This window comes from Oxyura jamaicensis, chromosome 4 (genome assembly GCF_011077185.1).
Source record: "Oxyura jamaicensis isolate SHBP4307 breed ruddy duck chromosome 4, BPBGC_Ojam_1.0, whole genome shotgun sequence".
NCBI classification, from domain to species: Eukaryota; Metazoa; Chordata; class Aves; order Anseriformes; family Anatidae; genus Oxyura; species Oxyura jamaicensis.
The window spans coordinates 72,396,407-72,416,539 of NC_048896.1; the positions used below are offsets into that span (position 1 = coordinate 72,396,407).

At 36.5% G+C, this 20,133-nt stretch overlaps 1 protein-coding gene across 3 annotated transcripts in view; it reads left to right on the forward strand.

The window, feature by feature from the left end:
- Positions 1 to 20,133, forward strand: part of PDS5A (PDS5 cohesin associated factor A) — a 78,429-nt gene that overhangs the window by 15,590 nt on the left and 42,706 nt on the right. For all 3 annotated transcript variants that reach the window (XM_035326244.1, XM_035326242.1, XM_035326243.1), the window contains exons 3-6: positions 15,539 to 15,742; positions 16,082 to 16,168; positions 16,940 to 17,037; positions 17,546 to 17,672. In XM_035326244.1, coding sequence (XP_035182135.1) covers positions 15,539 to 15,742; positions 16,082 to 16,168; positions 16,940 to 17,037; positions 17,546 to 17,672 — 516 coding nt within the window. The remainder of the gene's footprint in view (positions 1 to 15,538; positions 15,743 to 16,081; positions 16,169 to 16,939; positions 17,038 to 17,545; positions 17,673 to 20,133) is intronic.

Here is a 20,133-nt window from a genome sequence, read left to right on the forward strand (position 1 = left end):
TGGGTATGCTTAGGAAAGATCAGATGATTTATTTTAACCACCACCTAGTCAATTAGTTATCATTTTCCCGTGGAGTTTCTATGTGAGAGAGAACTGTTGCATCTTTTTGTGGATAACTTTTCCCCTCATATTTTCAGTTTCCCAGTCGGTTTTTCATAACTTTTTAAATGTTTTAACTGCTTTTTGTATATCCAGCTCATGCATGCGGGCTGCTATTCTGAGGTCACCGCAGCTGAGCAAATGAAATTGGTTCCCTGTTCAATTTTTGAGTTGGGGAAACAAAACAAAGATCATTTTTAAACAATGAGGCATTAATTTTGCTTGTAGCTTCAGGCCACTTTAAGGCAGTACGCTTGATGAAGCGTGCGCTTTCTTATGTTTTCTGGGCAATTATGCTTTAGATTGAGGCTTGCTGCCTTCTCTGCAAGCTTCTCAGATTTCTCTTAGTCACTGTCTCTTAGTCACAGATGCAGACATTTGTAAAATGACCAAATCCTCTGCCCATGGGTACCAAACTTAGGTTCATGCCCGGGGTACGTTACTATTGTTTCAGGTGTCTGATCTTCATCTTACCACTATTTCAAGTGAAGGCACAAGTTAAGCACTCATTGCTGCAATCTGAGCACTGTTTTAAGACATAACAGTGGCAAACTTGTACTACGGACCTCATAAAAACTCTAAAATTAATTTAAAAAACATATATATGCATATATATGTTTTCTAACATTGTTCTAAGTAGACGTTAAAGTAATTTTAAAGAAACAAAAGGCAAAATATCAATAGTGCTATAACCTCAGGAACCGATCAAATCTTACGTTGTTTTCTACTTTTAGGGTTGACCTTTCTCAAATTTGGTCTTGCGTAAGATGAAAGATTTTCTGGGTACATATGAAACGTGAGCATTTTGAAAATACAAAACTACTCTTTCTCAAGTGCTTTTTTAAGTGTGGTGCACCTCTCAAAATTTTTGATAATTCCTATTTCACCCTTAATGTTGCTGGTAGCTGCTTAAATGATATTTATTACTTACAGATTGCTGGTTTCAGCAGCATAGCTTAGATAAATGTGATTTTAATCTAAATTCAGCATGTTTAATTATGCAAGCAAACTATTCTAGTGTATTTTTTTTCAAGCTGGAAAATTTCACAAATTGTATGCAGTGACCTTTCAGCCTTTGTAACTTGAGAAGTTTGTCTGACTCCAGTTCTTTCTTGTATAGTATATACCAGAATATATCTTTGCTTAGGTAATGAAATGGTAACATCAGTTGGAGAGCTTTGAAATAAAGTAGAAGTGAATATGGAGGTTAAAATGGGAAAGTACTGTAATGGGAATGGTCACACTATGATACCTTCTGAAGTTTGGTTTTGGGAAAGAAAGAAAATTGTAGTGGTCACTGATTTTTGGGACGTCAGTGTTCTTCACATATTTCACAGAAAATTTTAGTATGAGTGGACTCCTTAACTGTAACTTGAAAAAGTCAGACATGTTTTGAAAGCCTACTACCTTGCAGTAATATTTTGTTTCTGGTATATTGCCTGCTACTTATCTCGGTAAAATCAGCAGCTATAAAACTGCGATTGCGTATGAGGAATGTTGAGGGACAGGTACAGCAATTACTGGCATATTCTAGCTAGCCACAAGGCAAAAAAAATTGACAGAACAGATAAACAAAATAGTTGCAGAACTCTTATGGAAAGAATCAGGAGTTACTTAAAGTTCACAAAACATTAGAGAAGAGTTCCCAGACAAGGCATTATTAGCTTGAAATTACAATAACTGTGGTAAATAAAAATACCACAACACTGGAAGGTAACATACTATCCTCTAAGATACTACTGCTAATGCAGGAAGGTGTAGTAGAGCTCTGTAAAAGTTGATTTTTTTTCTTTATTTTCTTGGAAAAAAAGTGTCAGTTTTGGGAACCGAGTATCTGAATTGGATTGGGGCGGACAATTTTCAATCAGCTCAAGATAGCTATTTAGCTTGAAAATATAATTAATATGTTTAGCAATTTGAACTAAGTGAAAATTTAGTCTTGTGCCTGGTGAGTGGGTATTGACATCAAGATCCAATAAATAAAAATAGATTTGAGACAGAGACAATGAATGGTTAAGGTTCCATTTTTGTCTTTTCTGTCTCTTCCCTTCTGTCTCCTAACTTTTCCTTTTATTTTCTCCTTAGACATACAAATGCACTTCATGCCCATGCTCCTAATGGAAAAACCCAGGTTCTTGTGTAAAATACTGCATCATAAAATGAAGACAAAAATCATTAGAAATAACATTTTAAATATTGTCATGTAAAGTCCTCCAAAATATTATATTCCATTTGAATTATTTCCTCACTTTCAATATTGGCAATTATGATGGCAGTATTCTATAAAAGTTGAATTTATTGTAGACTTTTCACATTACATTTTGCTACCTACATAGTAATAAAATGCATAGGGATGTCATATTCATTTTCCAGGCTTATTTCTTAGAAATGGAATTCTGTGTTTAGCATCATTCTGTTTCTGAGTACTATGTAATGGACTTTCATATCCTTATATCAGCAATGGTGGTGCTTTTTTAGGGGGGTAAGGAGTGGGGGGTTTAAAAAAAAATTAAGAAAGGAAAACTTTTAAACATATTTTATTCTTTCAATATATATATATATATATATCAGAAATTAGCCTTTATGACTAGGGATATTTGTCATTATTCAGAGTAAAATAATTTAAATTGATTTAATACATTCTACCAATACAACAGTTTCCATGTAGTAATTACACATGATTTTTTTCCTCACTCCTCGTAAAGACTTAAATAAGATGTACAGCTAGGAAACTACTGCAGATACGTTTCAGTTCTCCAAATGTTTTTTCCAGTGCTTTCAGAATTTCCAGAAACTTTATATTTTTAATGGGGCTACCAAAAAAATAAAATGATCCCACCACATGGTAAGCAAACTTCTTCATTTTTGCCTTCAGTCTATTTTAGAGTAATAAAGTACTCCATTTTGAGCTTGATAGTTGTGTAAATGTTATTTTTTTCCTAATAATATAGGTTATAATGCTCATGGGGTAGCAAAGTTTTCTGGTAAAATAGTACTTCATTGGGGAATAATTTATCTGAATAGAAATTCCTTGCAGAAGTGTCTGTGGTTTGATATGTGCAAGAGCCGCTATGCCCACCAGCTGCTGGCTGATGTTTGCAGCAACGCGATGAGCAGGAATGCGCCTTTCAGGCAGTGAGTCCTGGTTAGCAGATTCTGCTTTTAAGTGCCATGGGCTTGGGTTTGGTGCTGTTTCTGATTTTTAGTGTAAGTTTTGAGTGTGAAATACCAACTTTTTACAGTTTGGCAATTTGCGTTTTTGTCTAGTCATTTCACATGGGAATGGAAACCCACCATCTGTATTCTAGATAACCTCCGTTAAAATGAGAGTCCTTTATTGAGACTCCAGCAGATTACAGGCACACAGACAAAATTCTTCAATACAATTTTATCACCAGGTACAGGTTTATGCTAGGGCACTGCATCATTTGGCTCCTAATGTTCATTCAGGCTCAGTGCAGTCTGCCTCCTAAAGAAACCAGAAAATGAATGTCACAGCTGAAGAATGTTTTCTTGCTCGCCTTCACACCTTTGTGTGCTACTGAATATGATGGTATTACGTGTAATTGCCAATCACTGAACAAGTTCCATGAAAGAACTTTTAATTTCTTTCTTCTGCTGCTATTGCAAACTGTGTAACCTGAGCAGAAGATCAAGGCACAAATATTTTGCATAATTTTCTGGTTCAGTAGATACAGTAAATTTTCAATTCACCATAATTTACAAGATTGTGGAAATAAAATAACTGTACATTCTTAGAAAATCTTTTTTTTTTTTTTTTGGCCTCATTTATTTGTTGTGTTGGAGCACAAGTAGGAAAGAGCATGACGTGCTTTATGCATCCTTTTTCTGGATAGCTGAGTGGGGAAGACTGTATGATGCACCATGGAATGCACTTGCACTGTGGTGTAGAAATAGTCACGGATATATTCCTTAAAAACATAACCAGTATTGTAAGTGTAGCTCTCTAGTTTTGTTTTGGTGTCAAAGTCTAAAAGTTGATTTTGTTGTGAGAATTGAGCCTAAATATTCACTTTGAAATGAATCCTTACAGTCAATTCACAGTAGAAATTAAAATGCTTTTGTTTTTCTTGTCCAACACTACCTTCTGTCCTCTGGAAGAGGAAATGAATTATCACACAGCAATGAGTTGGTTATAAAGAATCCTGTCTTTCACATCTGGAGGCTATTATCAAAGTACTTGGGAAACTTCATATGGAAATAGAAACTCCTTCACCATGGGGAATATGCTTTTAAGAACGTTTTGGTTTTGCCCCAGCCATATATAACACTTGCTAGTGTACCTAGGGGAAAAGGACTATTTAATGAAATGCTTCTAACTGATGATGTCTTGAATTATCATTAGAATGTTTAAAGAATAGTTTCTTTTTAGTCCCTCTGCAAATACTCTTTTGTTATGTGGAAGCAAAGTTTCTGACATCTTAGAAGACTTTCAGTGTTTTAATTTATGAAAATCTTAACCTTCTTTAGAGTGCTTAAACAATTGTTAGACTTTGGCAGGGAAAGCTGGAAAGAATCGTATTCCAAATCTTTCCACTAATAAAGACTAGATACTGCTGAGGACTGAATTGCTTGACAAAGTAAATAAATAATACTGGTGCTGTGGCACCACACTCAAATCATAGATGTCTCAGAGGCAAGAGCATGAAGGATAACGTGCTGATAAATACATCCATTGTCCCTTACTTCCCATTATTTGAGAAGAAATATACACACATTTAAAACTTGTGGTTTGATCTGCTGCTGTCATGGCAAATTGGACAAAAGAGTTTTAAAACTAGGATAAAATACTTGAAGGATTTCAATATGCTGAGGACAAATTAGCAGTATTTCTCAACATTTCTTAAAATGAATTGCTTTAAAGGATCTTGGGTTGAATAGCCAAGTGTGGTCATGCTTCAAAAGCTGACTGTAAACAAGAAATAGATTTAAGGAAATATTTTTTGTTAATGACCAACCGTACAGTGAACTAAGGTTACCTAGTACTCTGTATGCTTGATACCTTTCTGTAGCTCTTTGAGGAACTGGAGGCACAATGGGATGAGGTGGTTTGGTTGGTCACAAAATTCATAGGCTTCTGTGAGGATTTCAGTCAAATAACTGAAGTGAATGAGATGAATTCAATGGAACATTTTAGACTTAATATCATTAAAAGCAAGGTAAGGAATAGCAAGGAAAAACAGAACTATTTGGTGAATTTACGATGTTTTAATGGATTGAGCTGGGGGAGACCGATGCATCAGTGTAGGCTGCTCAGTGAAATCTTCCACTGAACATCTTCTGTCCAGAAAGGCAAATAGACATTGTGTAAGGAGCAGAATTGTAAACAACGTGGATATTACGCTTTCTTTATATAAACTGGGCATCTGTGCTAGTTTAAAAAGGTTGTGAATATGCTGTGTGTGACACTGCAGTTGTAGTGACCCTTTGGAGGAAGTGATGAGAATAACAAGGACCAGGAAATCAAAATAAAAGTAGTGATCTAGAGATGTGATGGGGAGGTTCTGCTGTCTTGGGTCATGATACAAAACCAGGAAATACAAAACCAGGAAAACCAATAACTTTGAAACGAATAAATGGATTGATGTGTCAGATGCAAGTTGTGGCATTTACTCTACCAGAATGTTTCTGAGACAAAATAAAATTATCAATGATCACGCCGTATGCTTGTGTTGGTTTCTAATGAATAGAGGTAAATATGAGTTTTGGGGGGTGATTAGTAGGATTTGTATACAGCTGCCATTTCAGGCTTCATATACATGTTGTCAAGGCTAAGAGTCTGTGCCACTGTTAGATGAAGACCTAGGACCTTCCCTTCTGCCAGCCCTGGGACAGACCAGATCCTTCCAAGATCTAACCATGCCTGTCACAAAACTATCAAGGATTTTTCCGGAGGTCTTCTGCCAGATCAATAAATTACTTTGCCTCACAGAATTATTCAACACGTGTTGGGGCCAGTGTAAAATACTTGGTGGCACTGCATGGCCAGCAGCAGGACAGGGTGAGCAATGGGAAAGGGAGAAGCAGGTGGAGGCACCAAGCAACCGAACTGGATCTCTGTCATGTGGAATCAAAACCATAAATACTGGGAGAGGGGTTTGAACCATGTACTGCTGCGATTCCTGCTTGGCAAACAGGCCTGAAATTCTGTCTGTGCTTTGTCTTCCTGTAGTATTTTGTACCCTATCACTATGTACAGAACTGTAGTGAAGATAGCGTGGCAGTAAAAGCTGTGCTGGGTGCTCCTGACGGAGGTCAGATCAGCAGAGTCAGTTGGTGGTTATTGAAGTAAGACCAGGTCCAAGCTTATTTTTACCTCTGGTCAGCCAGTTACAAGTGAAGTTCTCTTAAATTCCTGGCCATTAACACTGATTATAAACTGCTTTCTCCTAAATGACCAATTGTGATATTTCAGAACAAACAAAAGCATGGTCTGTTAGGATGGAGTTCTTCGTTGTAAGTTTAAAATAGTCTCTCAAAGCAGAGGAGAGATGAAAAAGATCTCATTGTTACGACGGTTGATCTAAATGAATTTACAGGATGTTCTTACATGAAGGATAGTGGTTTCTGCTTAAAGACAAAAGAAATAGACTTGGCTGTAAAGTAGCATTTGGCTTGGAGAAGAAGAAAATAATTATTACATATAATAGTCGAGGATGTGAGGAAGGCACAATGCCATGTAAATGGTATTGGATCTTCTAGTTCTTACTGCAGTAAAATGTTGATGATAGTATCTGAAAACGTTCTGACTAAGATGTTGTATTGTGTCTAACTGATAAGGAAGGGTATGGAATATTTTCTTTGCACGTTGTGGGTGTGATTTTTCCCTTGGGTTTGTTCATGGCCAAAGAGTACAAGATTTATCACATACAGTGATAACATTATTAGGATTATCTTCTGCTGGGCAGGAAGGACACAATTTTACTTCCTTTTGTGCTGTTATAATCTTGGAATTAATATTTCTTTTACAACCTTTTCTTGCAGTGGTCACGTTACTGTAATCAAGAGATCCAAGTGAAGTGGTTGATCTTGCAGGGCAAAACATTCCACTGCTATTTAAATACCACGTTCTAAGTTCTGCTGTGAAAGACACTGTGGACCAAGGCATCTGATTTTTCTCGTATTTTATTTGCCTACACAGAAACACCCCCCCACCTCCAGCATTTGTATGACTTGAGGAATCATCTAGATTTACAGCAGAACTTAAAGTCTGCTATGTTTTTAGTAATGGAAATAGAACACATAGGTAATTGTACTATCTCTCTCCCCCCACATTTGTAGCAAAATTTGTCCTGTTTTGATTATGATGTGGTATGTCTGATGTTTATATTCATTATATATATTTACTTAAAAGTAAGTATCGAGAATTGCTTCACATAACTAATGAACTGCTTAGTGTATTGCTTTACTGTAAGTAGTAGTCAGTTTGCTTTGCTTTTCCTTAGGTCACGTTAGTTTCTGGGCTTCTAGAAAATATTCTAAAATATTCTCACTAGATTTGCTTGATGTAAGTAAAATAATATGGGATGTACTGCTCTACTGACGTGAAGATGGTGGGAAATGACAAGTATAAGGCTGCTTTGCTCGTGATCAGGCAGTTAGCCAAACCTCCGCAGAAAGGCCCCCCTTCACGGGGGAAGGAGAGGCGATCACGCTGTTTGCCCAGTCACAGGGGCAGTGCTGGGCAGGCTGCTGCTGCTGTTCCTGCATAAGCTTACGTCTCTTACATATCCGCAGTCACATCTAGAAACCCTTGTCATTGGCTTAGCTGGGGGAGCAGAAATAAAGAAGGGAGCAAATAGTCTTTGCCCCAAAAAGCTTACAATGTGCTTTGGGTAATATTTTAACTTCTTTTCCACTGACTTACTCAGAGAAAGTGCAGAGAAAGTGTCGTGTCAGAGAGCATAGATTGCAGATAAATTTCTTCTTCAAGGGTTACTAGCAGTATCAGGAAGGGAGTACTACTCTTCATGTTACTAACTTTAAAAAAAATACATCAGATCCTGTACATTTAGTTTTTTTACAGTTCACATATGCTCCTTGATTAATTTGTATATCTCCTTCTCTCAAGCTAGGACTCTGATAAATGTTGACTCTCAAAAGGAATTCTTTGTCATGAGGTACAAACCTAACAGCTGCTTCAGCTTGGATCCTTTGTGATCAAAAGGCAGACCCCTTTCTCAGGCTGGGGATGCTTCCAACCAATTTCTATCCATATTTAGTCACCCATTTAAAATATGAAGTAAATATCTTTTCCCTTAGCATAAAATAGCACTCATCTTTAAAGCATATTGACTGATTTTTTGGGGCTGTTTTGGTAAATTAAAACAAATCATAGTCTCGTAGTGTCCCCCTACAAGAAAAAGCTTTTTAAACTCCTTTGGAAGACATCTTTTGTACCTTTCTCAGTTTGAATTATGTTTTCATCAGTGGGGATAATCAGATTTAAGTGATGTGTTTGAAGTCGTCATTTAGTATTTTTAGAATTTCATAAGTAGTATTGCTGTTTTTTCCTTTCCTTGCCTGGAAATACCTCTTCTGTCACATCCTGCAATTGCATGTTCATTGTTTTCATGCACATAGCCTGGTGTTGGCTCAGAATCTCTTTACAGTTGCTTAATAAATGCTCATCTTTCTCTTCTGTTGTTGCCAGCTGATAAGCTCTTCATAGCAAAAAATTGTTGCTTTTAAGCGCTAGAAACATGACTATTTAATATTAGTAGATTGATTTGTGTAATTCTGTTCTTCTCATGTAATATCCTGTCCTCTACTGCCAGTCCCTAGCTGTCGGTTGTAATTATGCTCCATTCCTACTTCTTATGCCACAGTTGTTTATGGAAATAGCAAACAGGGTCAATTATAATGCCGTTCTCTGGTAATAAGTTCATTCAGGTCCAGTATGTCCTTTCGAGTTAACGCTTTAGAAAATGGCTAAGGAGAAATTACACTGTTGGACTAAACTCCATCTCCTCCAAATCAATTTCCATGTGGTTCAGTGTGATGCTCTTCTTGACACTCAGACTAATGGCCCATCACGGTCTGCCTTCTCTAGAAAGTTGGTCATTAGGTTAGCAAAGTAGCCTTGTAACTCCCTTTTCAAGTGTTTCTGTGTTTTTCTTAACCTCTGTGTTCCTTTAGCCTTTCCAAGTTAGGTCTGTATCATGAAATTCTGTTGATGTCAGCCTGTTGGATTTGTTGCTGAATCACTTTTCTTGATTATTAGGTAAACATTTGCTATTTTCTGGCTGTGGTACCCTTCTCATTTGATTTATTTCAAAGAAAAGCAAACAAACTGTTACTAAGCATGTGATTTCATTTGGGGGGGAATTTATAAATCCTGAAACCAAAATCATCTGCTCCTCCTGATTTGAATAATCCCTCTTTTTAGAGATCTTTCTGTTTTGTTTCTATCCATACAGTAATTGCCATGCTTCCATATTTGTCCAGTGGCTCCAGCTGATAGATAAAACTATATCTGAAGTAGACCAAGAGTTCTCATCCCAAATCTGCACCATTAATTCTGTATCTGTTGAGAAGTACGTTTCATAGATACGCACTTGTAGATTTTACTATTGGTCTTAGTCAAATAACATTACTGACTACTAATAGCTAATGGCAAAGGCCATCCATAACACTGCTAAAACCATGTAAGGAAAGAAAGACACTGATGACAGAACTGAAAATGTCAGCATTTGGGTGGACTTTGATTCCAGAGTCTTTCTTGGTTTCTTTCCCTGAGCCAGTCACGCTCTTCAAGAGGGAGCTAAACTCACATGAGTCTGAGAAGTTTTACTTCTAAATACCTTTGTTTAATGTTAGTACTCCAGTACACGTCTAATATTATTCCCGTAAGTCCTGTCAGAATCTCTTAAATTTCTTCTTTTGGTGCTTGCAAGGTGAAATTTTAAAATATTGTCCAAGGGTGGTTAAATGTTGCATCTTTGCGGTGCTACGAATAAGCTGTTGTAAGAACAGTAGGACAAATGCAACATGCACACATCTTCCCAATACTGTGATGAGCTTGGAGTTGTGTTTACCCTGCCAACTGCAGCAAAGCTTTCCTAGGTCTGCCTTCGTCTTCTGTGTGAGCACCATTTGGGGTCACTTTTTTATTTATACCAATTACCCTGTCTTTTCTCTGTGTTTATGCACCTCTCTTCCCAATGTGATTGGAATGATCAGTATATTCCAGTGATATCTGAGCTTTGTGATCCAGTAAGCCATGCACCTAAATTTGTGTGGTAAACAAACATCAACCGTGGTCTGAACAGCAAAACTTGGTGTTCTGTCTGAGGCACGGGTCTTGGACAAGAGCAGCTGAGATGCTTAAGGGCAAGCTACCATGCTGATGTTGAAAAAAGGACGCATGTAAACTGCATCAGGTATGGGCAGATAGTGAAGAGTATTTGGCAACCGCTGGTTGTAGAGAATTGATACAACTGTGAAAGGCTGACAGCCTCAGAAGAAGCTGCAGGTAGAGTTCCTCTCAACTTACTTTAGTCATCTAGGCACACTGCACTCTGTTCATAGTCGGTGGAGAGAGTTAGGCACTTTCAGGGGAAGTAGAGCTGAGGTCTGTAGATGTCATTAGACATTCATGCTTGAGTGCAGGCGGTATCTGTTCATTTCTCGGTGACCAGGGTAGCCCAGAGTGGCTGGCTTGCACAGCACGTGTTTTTTATGTAATGGCACAAGTACTACCCTGAAAACTTGAAATTCTTCAATTTTCAAGGTGTTCATAAAGTGGAAAGAGTGACTTAGTGGTGTTAATTGAACCTTCTCGCTAGCTGAATGAAGCTGTTTGCATTTCTGTACTGTCTCACGTGTTATACCCAGAGCGTTTCACTTCCATGTTTGCAGAGCCTAGGAGGGTGAAATCTTAGACTGATAATAAGAATTTCAAGGTACCATGGTAAAAATAGCAATAATTAAAGTTTCTATAATAGCTTTAACACTTATTTTTACAAGGTAACTGAAGTGCCAGTGTGATAACTTACTTAATGGAGACATGTTAAATTAAGAGCAGCATAGAATGAATTTCATATTAAATGTGAATAGCTGTATTTTGTTTACCTTTGCTAGCAGTTAGTATGGAAATTGGGTGCTTAATTGTTCAGAAAAGAATGGATGATATTACATTAATATGTTCAGATAATACTGTATTGTCTTCTGCTTTCTGCATAGAGGACAGTCGTCTGTGGTGTGAGCTATTAAGTCTGTTAGGTTTTTATACAAATGAATATTGCTGCTCTAGCTAGGGTTGCTTCTACTGCATGGCAGGACTTCAGTTAGACAGCTACTGCAATTTGAAAAAGTAGTGAGTTCCTGATGTGATTTAATCATTTTTTTCCCTGGAATAGAAACTGGCTTAGCATAATAATGAACACTTAACTCTGAAATAACTACTTCATTCTGCTAGGGAAGTATTTGTGTAATAGTTAAATCAAATATTCTGGAAACTGAAACTCATTTTAGACTTGAAAAGTAAACTTTCATACAAAGAGAAATTGGAGAGCATTTTTGTTTGCTTTGGGCTTTTTTTTCAATTAGAGCAAGGGCACTAAGGATGCTTTCACAGAGAACCTACAATGTGAGCAACTTTACTAAAGAAGAATTTCTGTAACTGGTCATGTATATTGGAAAAAAATAAATGTACTAAAAACTGTCTGGAAGTAGCAATTCATCTCTCTCCTGTCTGCTGTTGTACTTCTTCTCTGTGGTCCAATGAAATATTAATCACAGCCTTGATTTTTTTTTTTTTTTTTTTCACTTGCTTTGTCATATTCTTTCATTCTTGCATTTATGTATATCACTAGTTACATGAGTGGCTTCTAGCTTGTTAAAAAAAAAAAAAAAGACTTCGAGTTACTTGGAATTTTTAGTCCTTTGGAGATATTTATCTATTTATTTTCGGTCAGACCTTAACACAGAAAGGAACTTACTATATGTTGTCATGTTGTTTCTCACTGTTATGGAAGTATTTGTGACCCATAGAGCCATAGAGTATTTCTGACCACAGAGCAGGACTTTGCGTTAAAGTGGTGTAAGCCTGGGGAAAGAAGGGAAGGTAGTTCCTGTCTTAAGAGAGCTCTGGAGAAAACAAGACAGCAGATGGCTATGGAATGGCAAGTGTTTTGTGCTCCAGGATGCTGCACATAGTTCTGTTACAAATAAGTGACTTAACCAAATGTGCTATATTTTATATTTCTGGAGACTTAAGTTGCCCTCTTGATTATTGTTTGATTAACTTTTCAGTTGTGATGGAAGACAAGAGTACCAGCCTTGTAACTGGTGAAGGTTTGAGTGAGTTCTTGGCTTTCTAGCAAGTGTCAAGAGCCAAGCATGTATTATACTTAATTTATGGACTGTATCTTTTTTTTTTTTTTTCCCTTTAACAGCTAATGCCGTTTGTAGATTAACAGATGTTTGGAAGCCATTCTGTTGTGTAGTACTTTAATCAATGCCAGCAGTTGTGTGGCTATAGAGAGTACTCTCCTAGGATGTAGGATTATAGATACAGTTAATTGCCTATATTCAAGAAACTTACTGAATTACTTTGTTGAACTATTATGACAGAATCCAATAAATCTATAGGGTGTACTTAAACACAAGTCTTCAAAAATATTAATTACCTTTTCCCAGAATCTTAGATGCCTTATATTAGCAAGAATTTGCTTTTAACTGTTGTATTGCCCTTTCTAGTAAGTTTATGTATTACTTCCATTATTTGTTTTATACTATTTATTTTATATACCCCATACATATTATTCTGTATTTGTATTGCTTTGGTAACTAGGATCCTATGTAAAGACCAAGATGTGATTCTGTTCTGGTTTTGTGCCTGCTATCAACAGAACGTCACGCACCAAAGACTTTATAATAAAACAAAAGACAACACACAAATACAAGCAGATATGGGACTAAAAAGAAACAATGGAGAAAACATAGATCAGTACATTAAATAACAGCTGAAGCTTGCCCATGGCTCAATTACTGCCTAAGTGTTGTTTTCTAATAGAAAAGAAATACTAAGGAGTGCTTTGCAGGAAAATTGAATAAGGTTTATGGCTATTTGCTGGCAGTTCCTTCTGCATACAAGAGAACCATGAACCATGGGGTAATTAATCCATGAGTCTGTTCTGTTTTCCAACAGGTAATGCAGTGCTGAAGATAAATTTCATTATTTTAATCCCAGAATACCCTTGGTAACAAATTAAAAAGTTGTTTGAGTTTCACAGCACCTTGCTGTTTTATGTTGTCCATTTTCCACATATCAGAGAAGGTATTTAGGCAAGACTTTGGCATATTGTTATATGAATGTGAGAACCTGAAGAGGGCTCTGAATCCACAAGGGTGTTCTGGTTGTGAAGCTTATGATACCTACATGGAGAGAGGAGATGGGGCTTATGGGTGAGATCAAAAGATTCTTTATATAGGTTATCTGTAAGTTTATCGACTGAAGGAATCCTAGTGCGACAAGTTAACATGGTACAGATACAGTTTATTACCAGCCTCCAAATGCACAGATCTTTTAGTCCTTTCTACCCTGTTCTTAAAGCCTTCAGTAACACAGTTATCTGAATCAATGCTTAATAATAGCTATGGTTGCAGTTCTCCTGTGTGCAGTTCAGGCTCTTCCCATGCTGCAAGTCAAGGCCATTATTTCTTGTCCTGCCACCAGCAGACAAAGAGGTGGTTTTTACCTTCCTTATTGAGCGAATCTGGTAGGTTTTGAAGTCTGTTATCTTTTTTTTTTTTTTTTTTTTAATAACTAGATAAGACAGGCAATCCGTGACACTGGAACAGGGACACCTGTGCTGTCAGTAGAAGGAGGTGAAATAGTTTTGTAGTTCTGTTTTTATCCTTTTGAGTAATGCTTCTACATATAGCTTAAGGATGTTTTGAGGGAAACAGGCCGATGTAGGTAGAATTTGGAATTTTGTGGGCAGTGGCTTTTAAGTTCTCCTTTGTTCTGGTGTTGTTTTTTCTTTGTCACCCCCCTTGATTCTTGGTGTTGCTATATGTTGCTTCATGAGGGAATGAACTTACACATTTGTAGAAATTGGGGAGTTTTAAGTAACAATGCAGAAAAGGTTGCGGTCAAACACATTAATTAAAAAGATCTTCTGTGTTTAAAACTGATTTCAAAACTCAGGGAGGGAATAAAACCGAAAGACAACATTTTCACGTTGAAATGTGTCACATTTAATAAAGGAGGGACAATCTTATTATCATTTGAGTGACATAGAAATAAAATAATTACAATAATGAAAGAGGTGTTTACTGGTTTTCTAATAGTCACTCTCCTCTTGTGTGTTACTGTTGGTATTCTAGAGGCAAAAGTTGACCTGTTGACTTATCATTCTGTTTTTTCTCCTATATCTCTTTAGCATGTGTACTGTGTGTGTATTGGGTATACAAAACCCTATCAGGACGCAGTATGTCTCTCCTTCACCATTTTAACTCTAAGGATACTTGTACAGGGGGACATGGGACACAGAGGCCAGTCTGACTGAGGTCATGCTAAGAATCTGTGGCACGTCTTCCAGTTCTGCACTGGTATCCTAGATGTCATCCTTTGGCATTTAATGACCCCCCTTCCAAAAGTTAAGCCTACAGCTCTTTATTTCTTCAAATTTAATTCTCACTTTCAATTATGCCAACAGATTATGTTGAGATTATACAGCTCCAGTTAAACAAAACATATCTTAAAACAAAAAATTTGGAGGCATTTCACAAGAACTAGTAGGTCTTAGCTGTGCCTGGAATAAGGTACAGTTGATTGTTGCATTATATAGGTAGGGATATGGATGCAGTTTTGAGTATGCAGAAAGAGTAGATCCACAGTGCTAGAAGTGTTTTACATGAGGGATGAGATTCTTGTCTGGTACTCAGTTCATTTAATACAGGTAAAAGGATTGTGTATGAGCTCATAGCCAGTGTAAGACTGCCTGCTTGTAGGATCCTCTTAAGTCTTGGTATGGCTGATGAAGCAGCTGCTCTGTACTGTGGCCAGCTGGCTGTGATGGCTTGCAGTTCCTCATACTGCCTGCACTAGACAAGCCCTCACACTGAAGTGGTTTAGTACTGCTGTGGTGCAGAGGTGCTGCTGTCTCCAACCTCATCAGTGTGCAGCAGTTCCTGTACTACACCTCAGGTTAGGATTGGCAAAATGAGCACAGCTGTGAAGCATTTTTCAGTGCCTTAATTGAAAATACCAAGTTCATGTTCAATAAGTCTTTAAGTATCAGATTAATGCTTCTCTCTTTCCGATGCTTGTCCAAACAAAAATTTGCATTACTGTATCTAGGTAGTCTAAAATGTATTGATAGTGTTTCATCTGTTCAGAAACTATCATTTAGTATTTGGAATAAAAAGCCAAAAGCACTTGAATGAGATTTTTTTCTGTATTTTCCAGATGGTGGTAAAAACCTTCATGGATATGGACCAGGACTCAGAGGATGAGAAACAGCAGTATCTCCCATTAGCCTTGCACCTTGCATCTGAATTCTTCCTCAGGAATCCCAATAAAGATGTGCGCCTCCTTGTAGCATGTTGCTTGGCTGATATCTTTCGTATCTATGCTCCTGAAGCTCCATATACTTCCCATGACAAACTTAAGGTAAAATACTTTATGGAATAAAGGATGCCTTCCTCGCTTGTTCTCTTGTTGCATTTAAAATAAATAAATATTGTTTACTCACACTTAATACTGAGTTTTGTTAGAGATGTTACTTTAGTCGTTTGAGTCAATGGAGTACTCTCAGGGTCAGAAATGTGTCAAGAACTACTAAATAAACAGTATCTGTGTTGGTGATAGATTTCTGTCATTGCCTAAAACTGACAATTTTATGTTTTTAATATCATGAGCTTGTAAAAGCAGGTAGATGTCAGTACTAAAGGGTTGTATTTTTATTCTGTGCAGAATCAAGCTTGTAAACACTTTCTTCTTTTTTGGCAGGACATATTCTTGTTTATTACAAGACAATTAAAAGGCTTGGAGGACACAAAGAGCCCCCAGTTTAACAGATACTTTTACTTGTTAGAGGTAACATTATTGTATTAACTGTAACTTTCAGTAGATGCTATTTGCTCTGTGAGCCTATGAATGTAATCCGCCTTTCTCCAGATATGTCAGATTTACAGATGTGTATACTGTCAATTATACCAGACAATTTGATGCTCAATGAATTGCTTCCTTCAGCAGTTAAAATTTCGTTTGCATTTAATAAGATCATGCAGCCTATAGTTAAGGATGTGTTAAAATTATTGGTATTTATTAATGTTTAGCCTTTGTCTTGCAGTGTTAGACCTTCAGTTTCTCATATTGTGCACCCTTAAGCTTTTATTGTCAAGGGAGAAATTCAAATGCTGATTAAAATGCAGATGTCCTTATATTGATGATGGGAGAAGGACAGTGAGATTTTGGTTTAAAAACATTAGCAAAACCTACTCTTAACAAGAGGCATGGGGGTTTTATCAGCTTGCTTTTAGTAAAATGTTTACAAACAAGATGCTTTCTAATTTTTTAAAACAGCATTGTTTGATAACATGAATCCAAAAACAAAGTCTAGAGATACGGCCCTGTTAGATTAACATTTTCTGTCACTCTGCTTTTATATCTAAGACATGAGATTATTCTTTATTTAGTTTTCTTCTGGATGTATATTGAAAAGCCCCTTTGTGTTAAGGTCTATATATATGCAAAGGATTTACAATTTATAATATGATATTCTTCTCTGAATAGAAAAAAATAACATAATTGTATTTATGTGATTTGCGAAGTTGTAATATCTTGAATATCCTATTTTTGTTTTAGAATTTAGCTTGGGTTAAATCTTACAACATCTGCTTTGAGTTGGAAGATTGCAATGAAATTTTTATTCAACTTTTTAGGACTCTTTTTTCAGTTATCAAGTAAGTTGAATCACTTCAATTCTATTAAACTGTCAAAATATCATCAGTTTCAGGCATAGACTGAATCATTACATAGCCTACAAGTGAATAGATCTGAATAGAACAAGTCCCCATTCCTCCAAGCAAGGAGATAAAGGGAAAGCAACCGAGTACAAATTATTGACAGTATAGAGAGGTGTGTTGCTGAAAGCAGACATACTAACTGCTAAAAATATGTATGTTACAGTGGTATACTTCATTCCGGCTTATGTACATTTTTATTTCTGTGGTTGGATGTTTGCTGCTTGTTTATTTTGTTCCCCTTCTTAAAGCAATGCTAGGGTGTTACAGATTTTTGAAACTTTCAAGAAAAGAGGAAAGACAAATTTGTTCTGAGTTTTCTGATCTGGAAAATATAAGTGAGTGCAAGCTTAAGATTATTAGATATTAATCCATCGTTTCTTAAAAACACTGTTAGTATTTGTCAGTGTCTGAAAATGTAGTGCTGATAAGTCTTTTTTCTTCTTAGTAATAGCCACAACCAGAAGGTACAAATGCATATGCTGGATTTGATGAGTTCTATCATCATGGAAGGCGATGGAGTAACTCAGGAGCTGCTGGACTCCATTTTGATTAACCTCATTCCTGCACACAAGGTCTGCAAAGTAAAATTATGATAGTAATATACCACTTTAACAATAATTTTTATTGCTTTTAGCTTGTTTATTTCTCCACACACTTAGGGAACTGATCACTGCTGCAATTTTTCCAGCCTTGTAACAGTGGATTGAAAATTGTCTTTGGGATTTATTTGGTGGTGTTCTTTAGCTGTGTCTGGATTACTCAATATCAAGAGATTCTTTCTACTATCAATGTCAAGAACTACGTGCTTAAACAGAAAGTGTCTCCAAGCAAATTTAATATTCTAATAAGAAAGCATTTTTTAATTGAAAAGGTGTGGAGTATTTTGTTCATTAAAAACAAAACCAAATAAACAAAACAAAACCAAAATTATTTCCCAAAGACTTTTGCGGAGACTTGCTGCTTGCCTCAGCTTGTCAGTCAGACTCCCTTGCACCTCCCTGTTATTTTTTCCCTGTCTTCTTCCCCTTCAACTTTAGTCCTAGCTTCATGTAAGAATAGGACTTATGTAGCAGTGTTGTAGTTTGGTTGGCTGCTTTTAGTGTTCCATATACTTTCAAGTTCCGTAATCTTTCTACCTTCTGTAGAATTCAGCATCCTTCTAACTATAAGTGACCCTTGTCACGTGCTCCTGCTTCTTGCTAAAAACTGCATGGAGTACAGTAAGTTTCAATTATGAGCTACAGTAAATGAACTGTACTCTCATTGCTGAGTATGTGTTTTTGCTTGTTCATTTATTAATTTAAAATAATGATACAATTAAGACAATTCCATCCATGGCTACATAATTAAAGTTAAATTAGCGCATACAAGCAGAGATCTATTCTTTGGTTACATAAAAAAGGAGAGAGAATTCATGTATTCATGAAACATATAGCACAAGAGTGACTAAGCAATGGTGATTGTCATTTATCTGTGCAACCCCAGCAGCTGATTTATAAAAATACCTGTTGTCTGAGGGCAGTTTGCATTCAGTCTGTCGTGATCATGAGTTGGCAGTGTCATTTTATCGATTCATTTTTATTGGCAGTAGTGAGATGGTGTCTTATTAGAACTGTTAATGGAAAGAGAGGCCTCTTATCCATAACCTTAGGAGAAGAGTCTCTTTTTAAAAATATACAAAGTTGTTTCTAATAAATTATAGGCAGTAGTGATCAAAAGTGGAAATAGTGGAGTGTAGGTGTGTATGGCAGGTGCTGGGTGATGCTGTTAATGATGGTGGACTTGCTCTGAGGATGCGAAGACCTGGTAAGCTTCGTTCAATTGAACAGTGTGTTGTGACTTCTTGGTGTAGGCAAAGCAAAAATGAACACCATCCTTTATCATTAATATTGTTAGTTTAATAATATAATTTTGCTTAATGAAGGAAATTCTCATGACTGGTAAGAGGAAGGTAAAATTTAAGTAAATATTGGGGTGTACTCCATATTTAATATCTTCTATATCACTGGTCTCCAGTCCTCACTGGCTCTTGGCTATCATGACTGAACAAGTAATATGCTGTAGTCAGAGTTCAGTATCATCCTTTGCTCCATATTTTGATCTGTTTTAACTTTTTTCTGTAACAACAGAATTTAAACTATTGCTTTACGTGGTACTTTAAAAAAATCAGTAAATAAAAATCAGGAAGTTTTGTTTTTTCTGCCTAGCACAGCTTGACTGCAGTAATTATGTTCTCCTTTCATGCACAGATATCCTAGGAAATTCTGTGATTCTATTAATTGTTTATTCTTAGTTAATGTAAATCAGAAACACCATACCATGAAAAGCATAGTTTATTTTCTGGTAAGGAACATATAGTAACAATATTTTTATGTCCATGCAAAGAAATTGAAGAGTTGTCATTCTCTGCCGTGACATAACAAAGATATCAGTGTGGCTGGACTATCACAGTCTATGGAAATTCATCCATATAACAAAGTTGGAATATGTATTTTGGGTGATGTTCCATTTTTTTAATAATTTGTCCCACATAAGACAATACTGCAATAAAAAAGAGAACACGAAGTCTAGTCCACCTCAGTATCTAAATGATCCTCATTTATATTTCCATTATCAGTAAAGTGATTTTAATATACATTGTTCTTCTCTGTGTGTGTTAATGTGGCTCTCCCCTCTAGTAAATGCAGAATTTCACTAGTGGTAAGGTATATCACAGCTTGCTCAGAAGATACGTGGCATCAAGCTGTGGCATCAAGCTGTAGGTCTTTTTCTGCACTTTAAAACCAGAGCTTTCAGTCTATTTAGTGAATGTTTTTCTTCATGCTGCTCTTGTTAAAGTTATTGCTTTAAAAATTCATATTCTCTGTACTTCACATCAGTGGTTTTCTCTGCATCCTGGCCAATCCAGAGCTTCAAGGCTTTATTCTGTGCCTAACAGAATGGTTATTTGTATTGTGTACTAATATTTGTTTATTTTGTCAATATATACTTGCTCATTTAGGCTTTTTTAGCTCTGGTGGACCTATTGGGGTA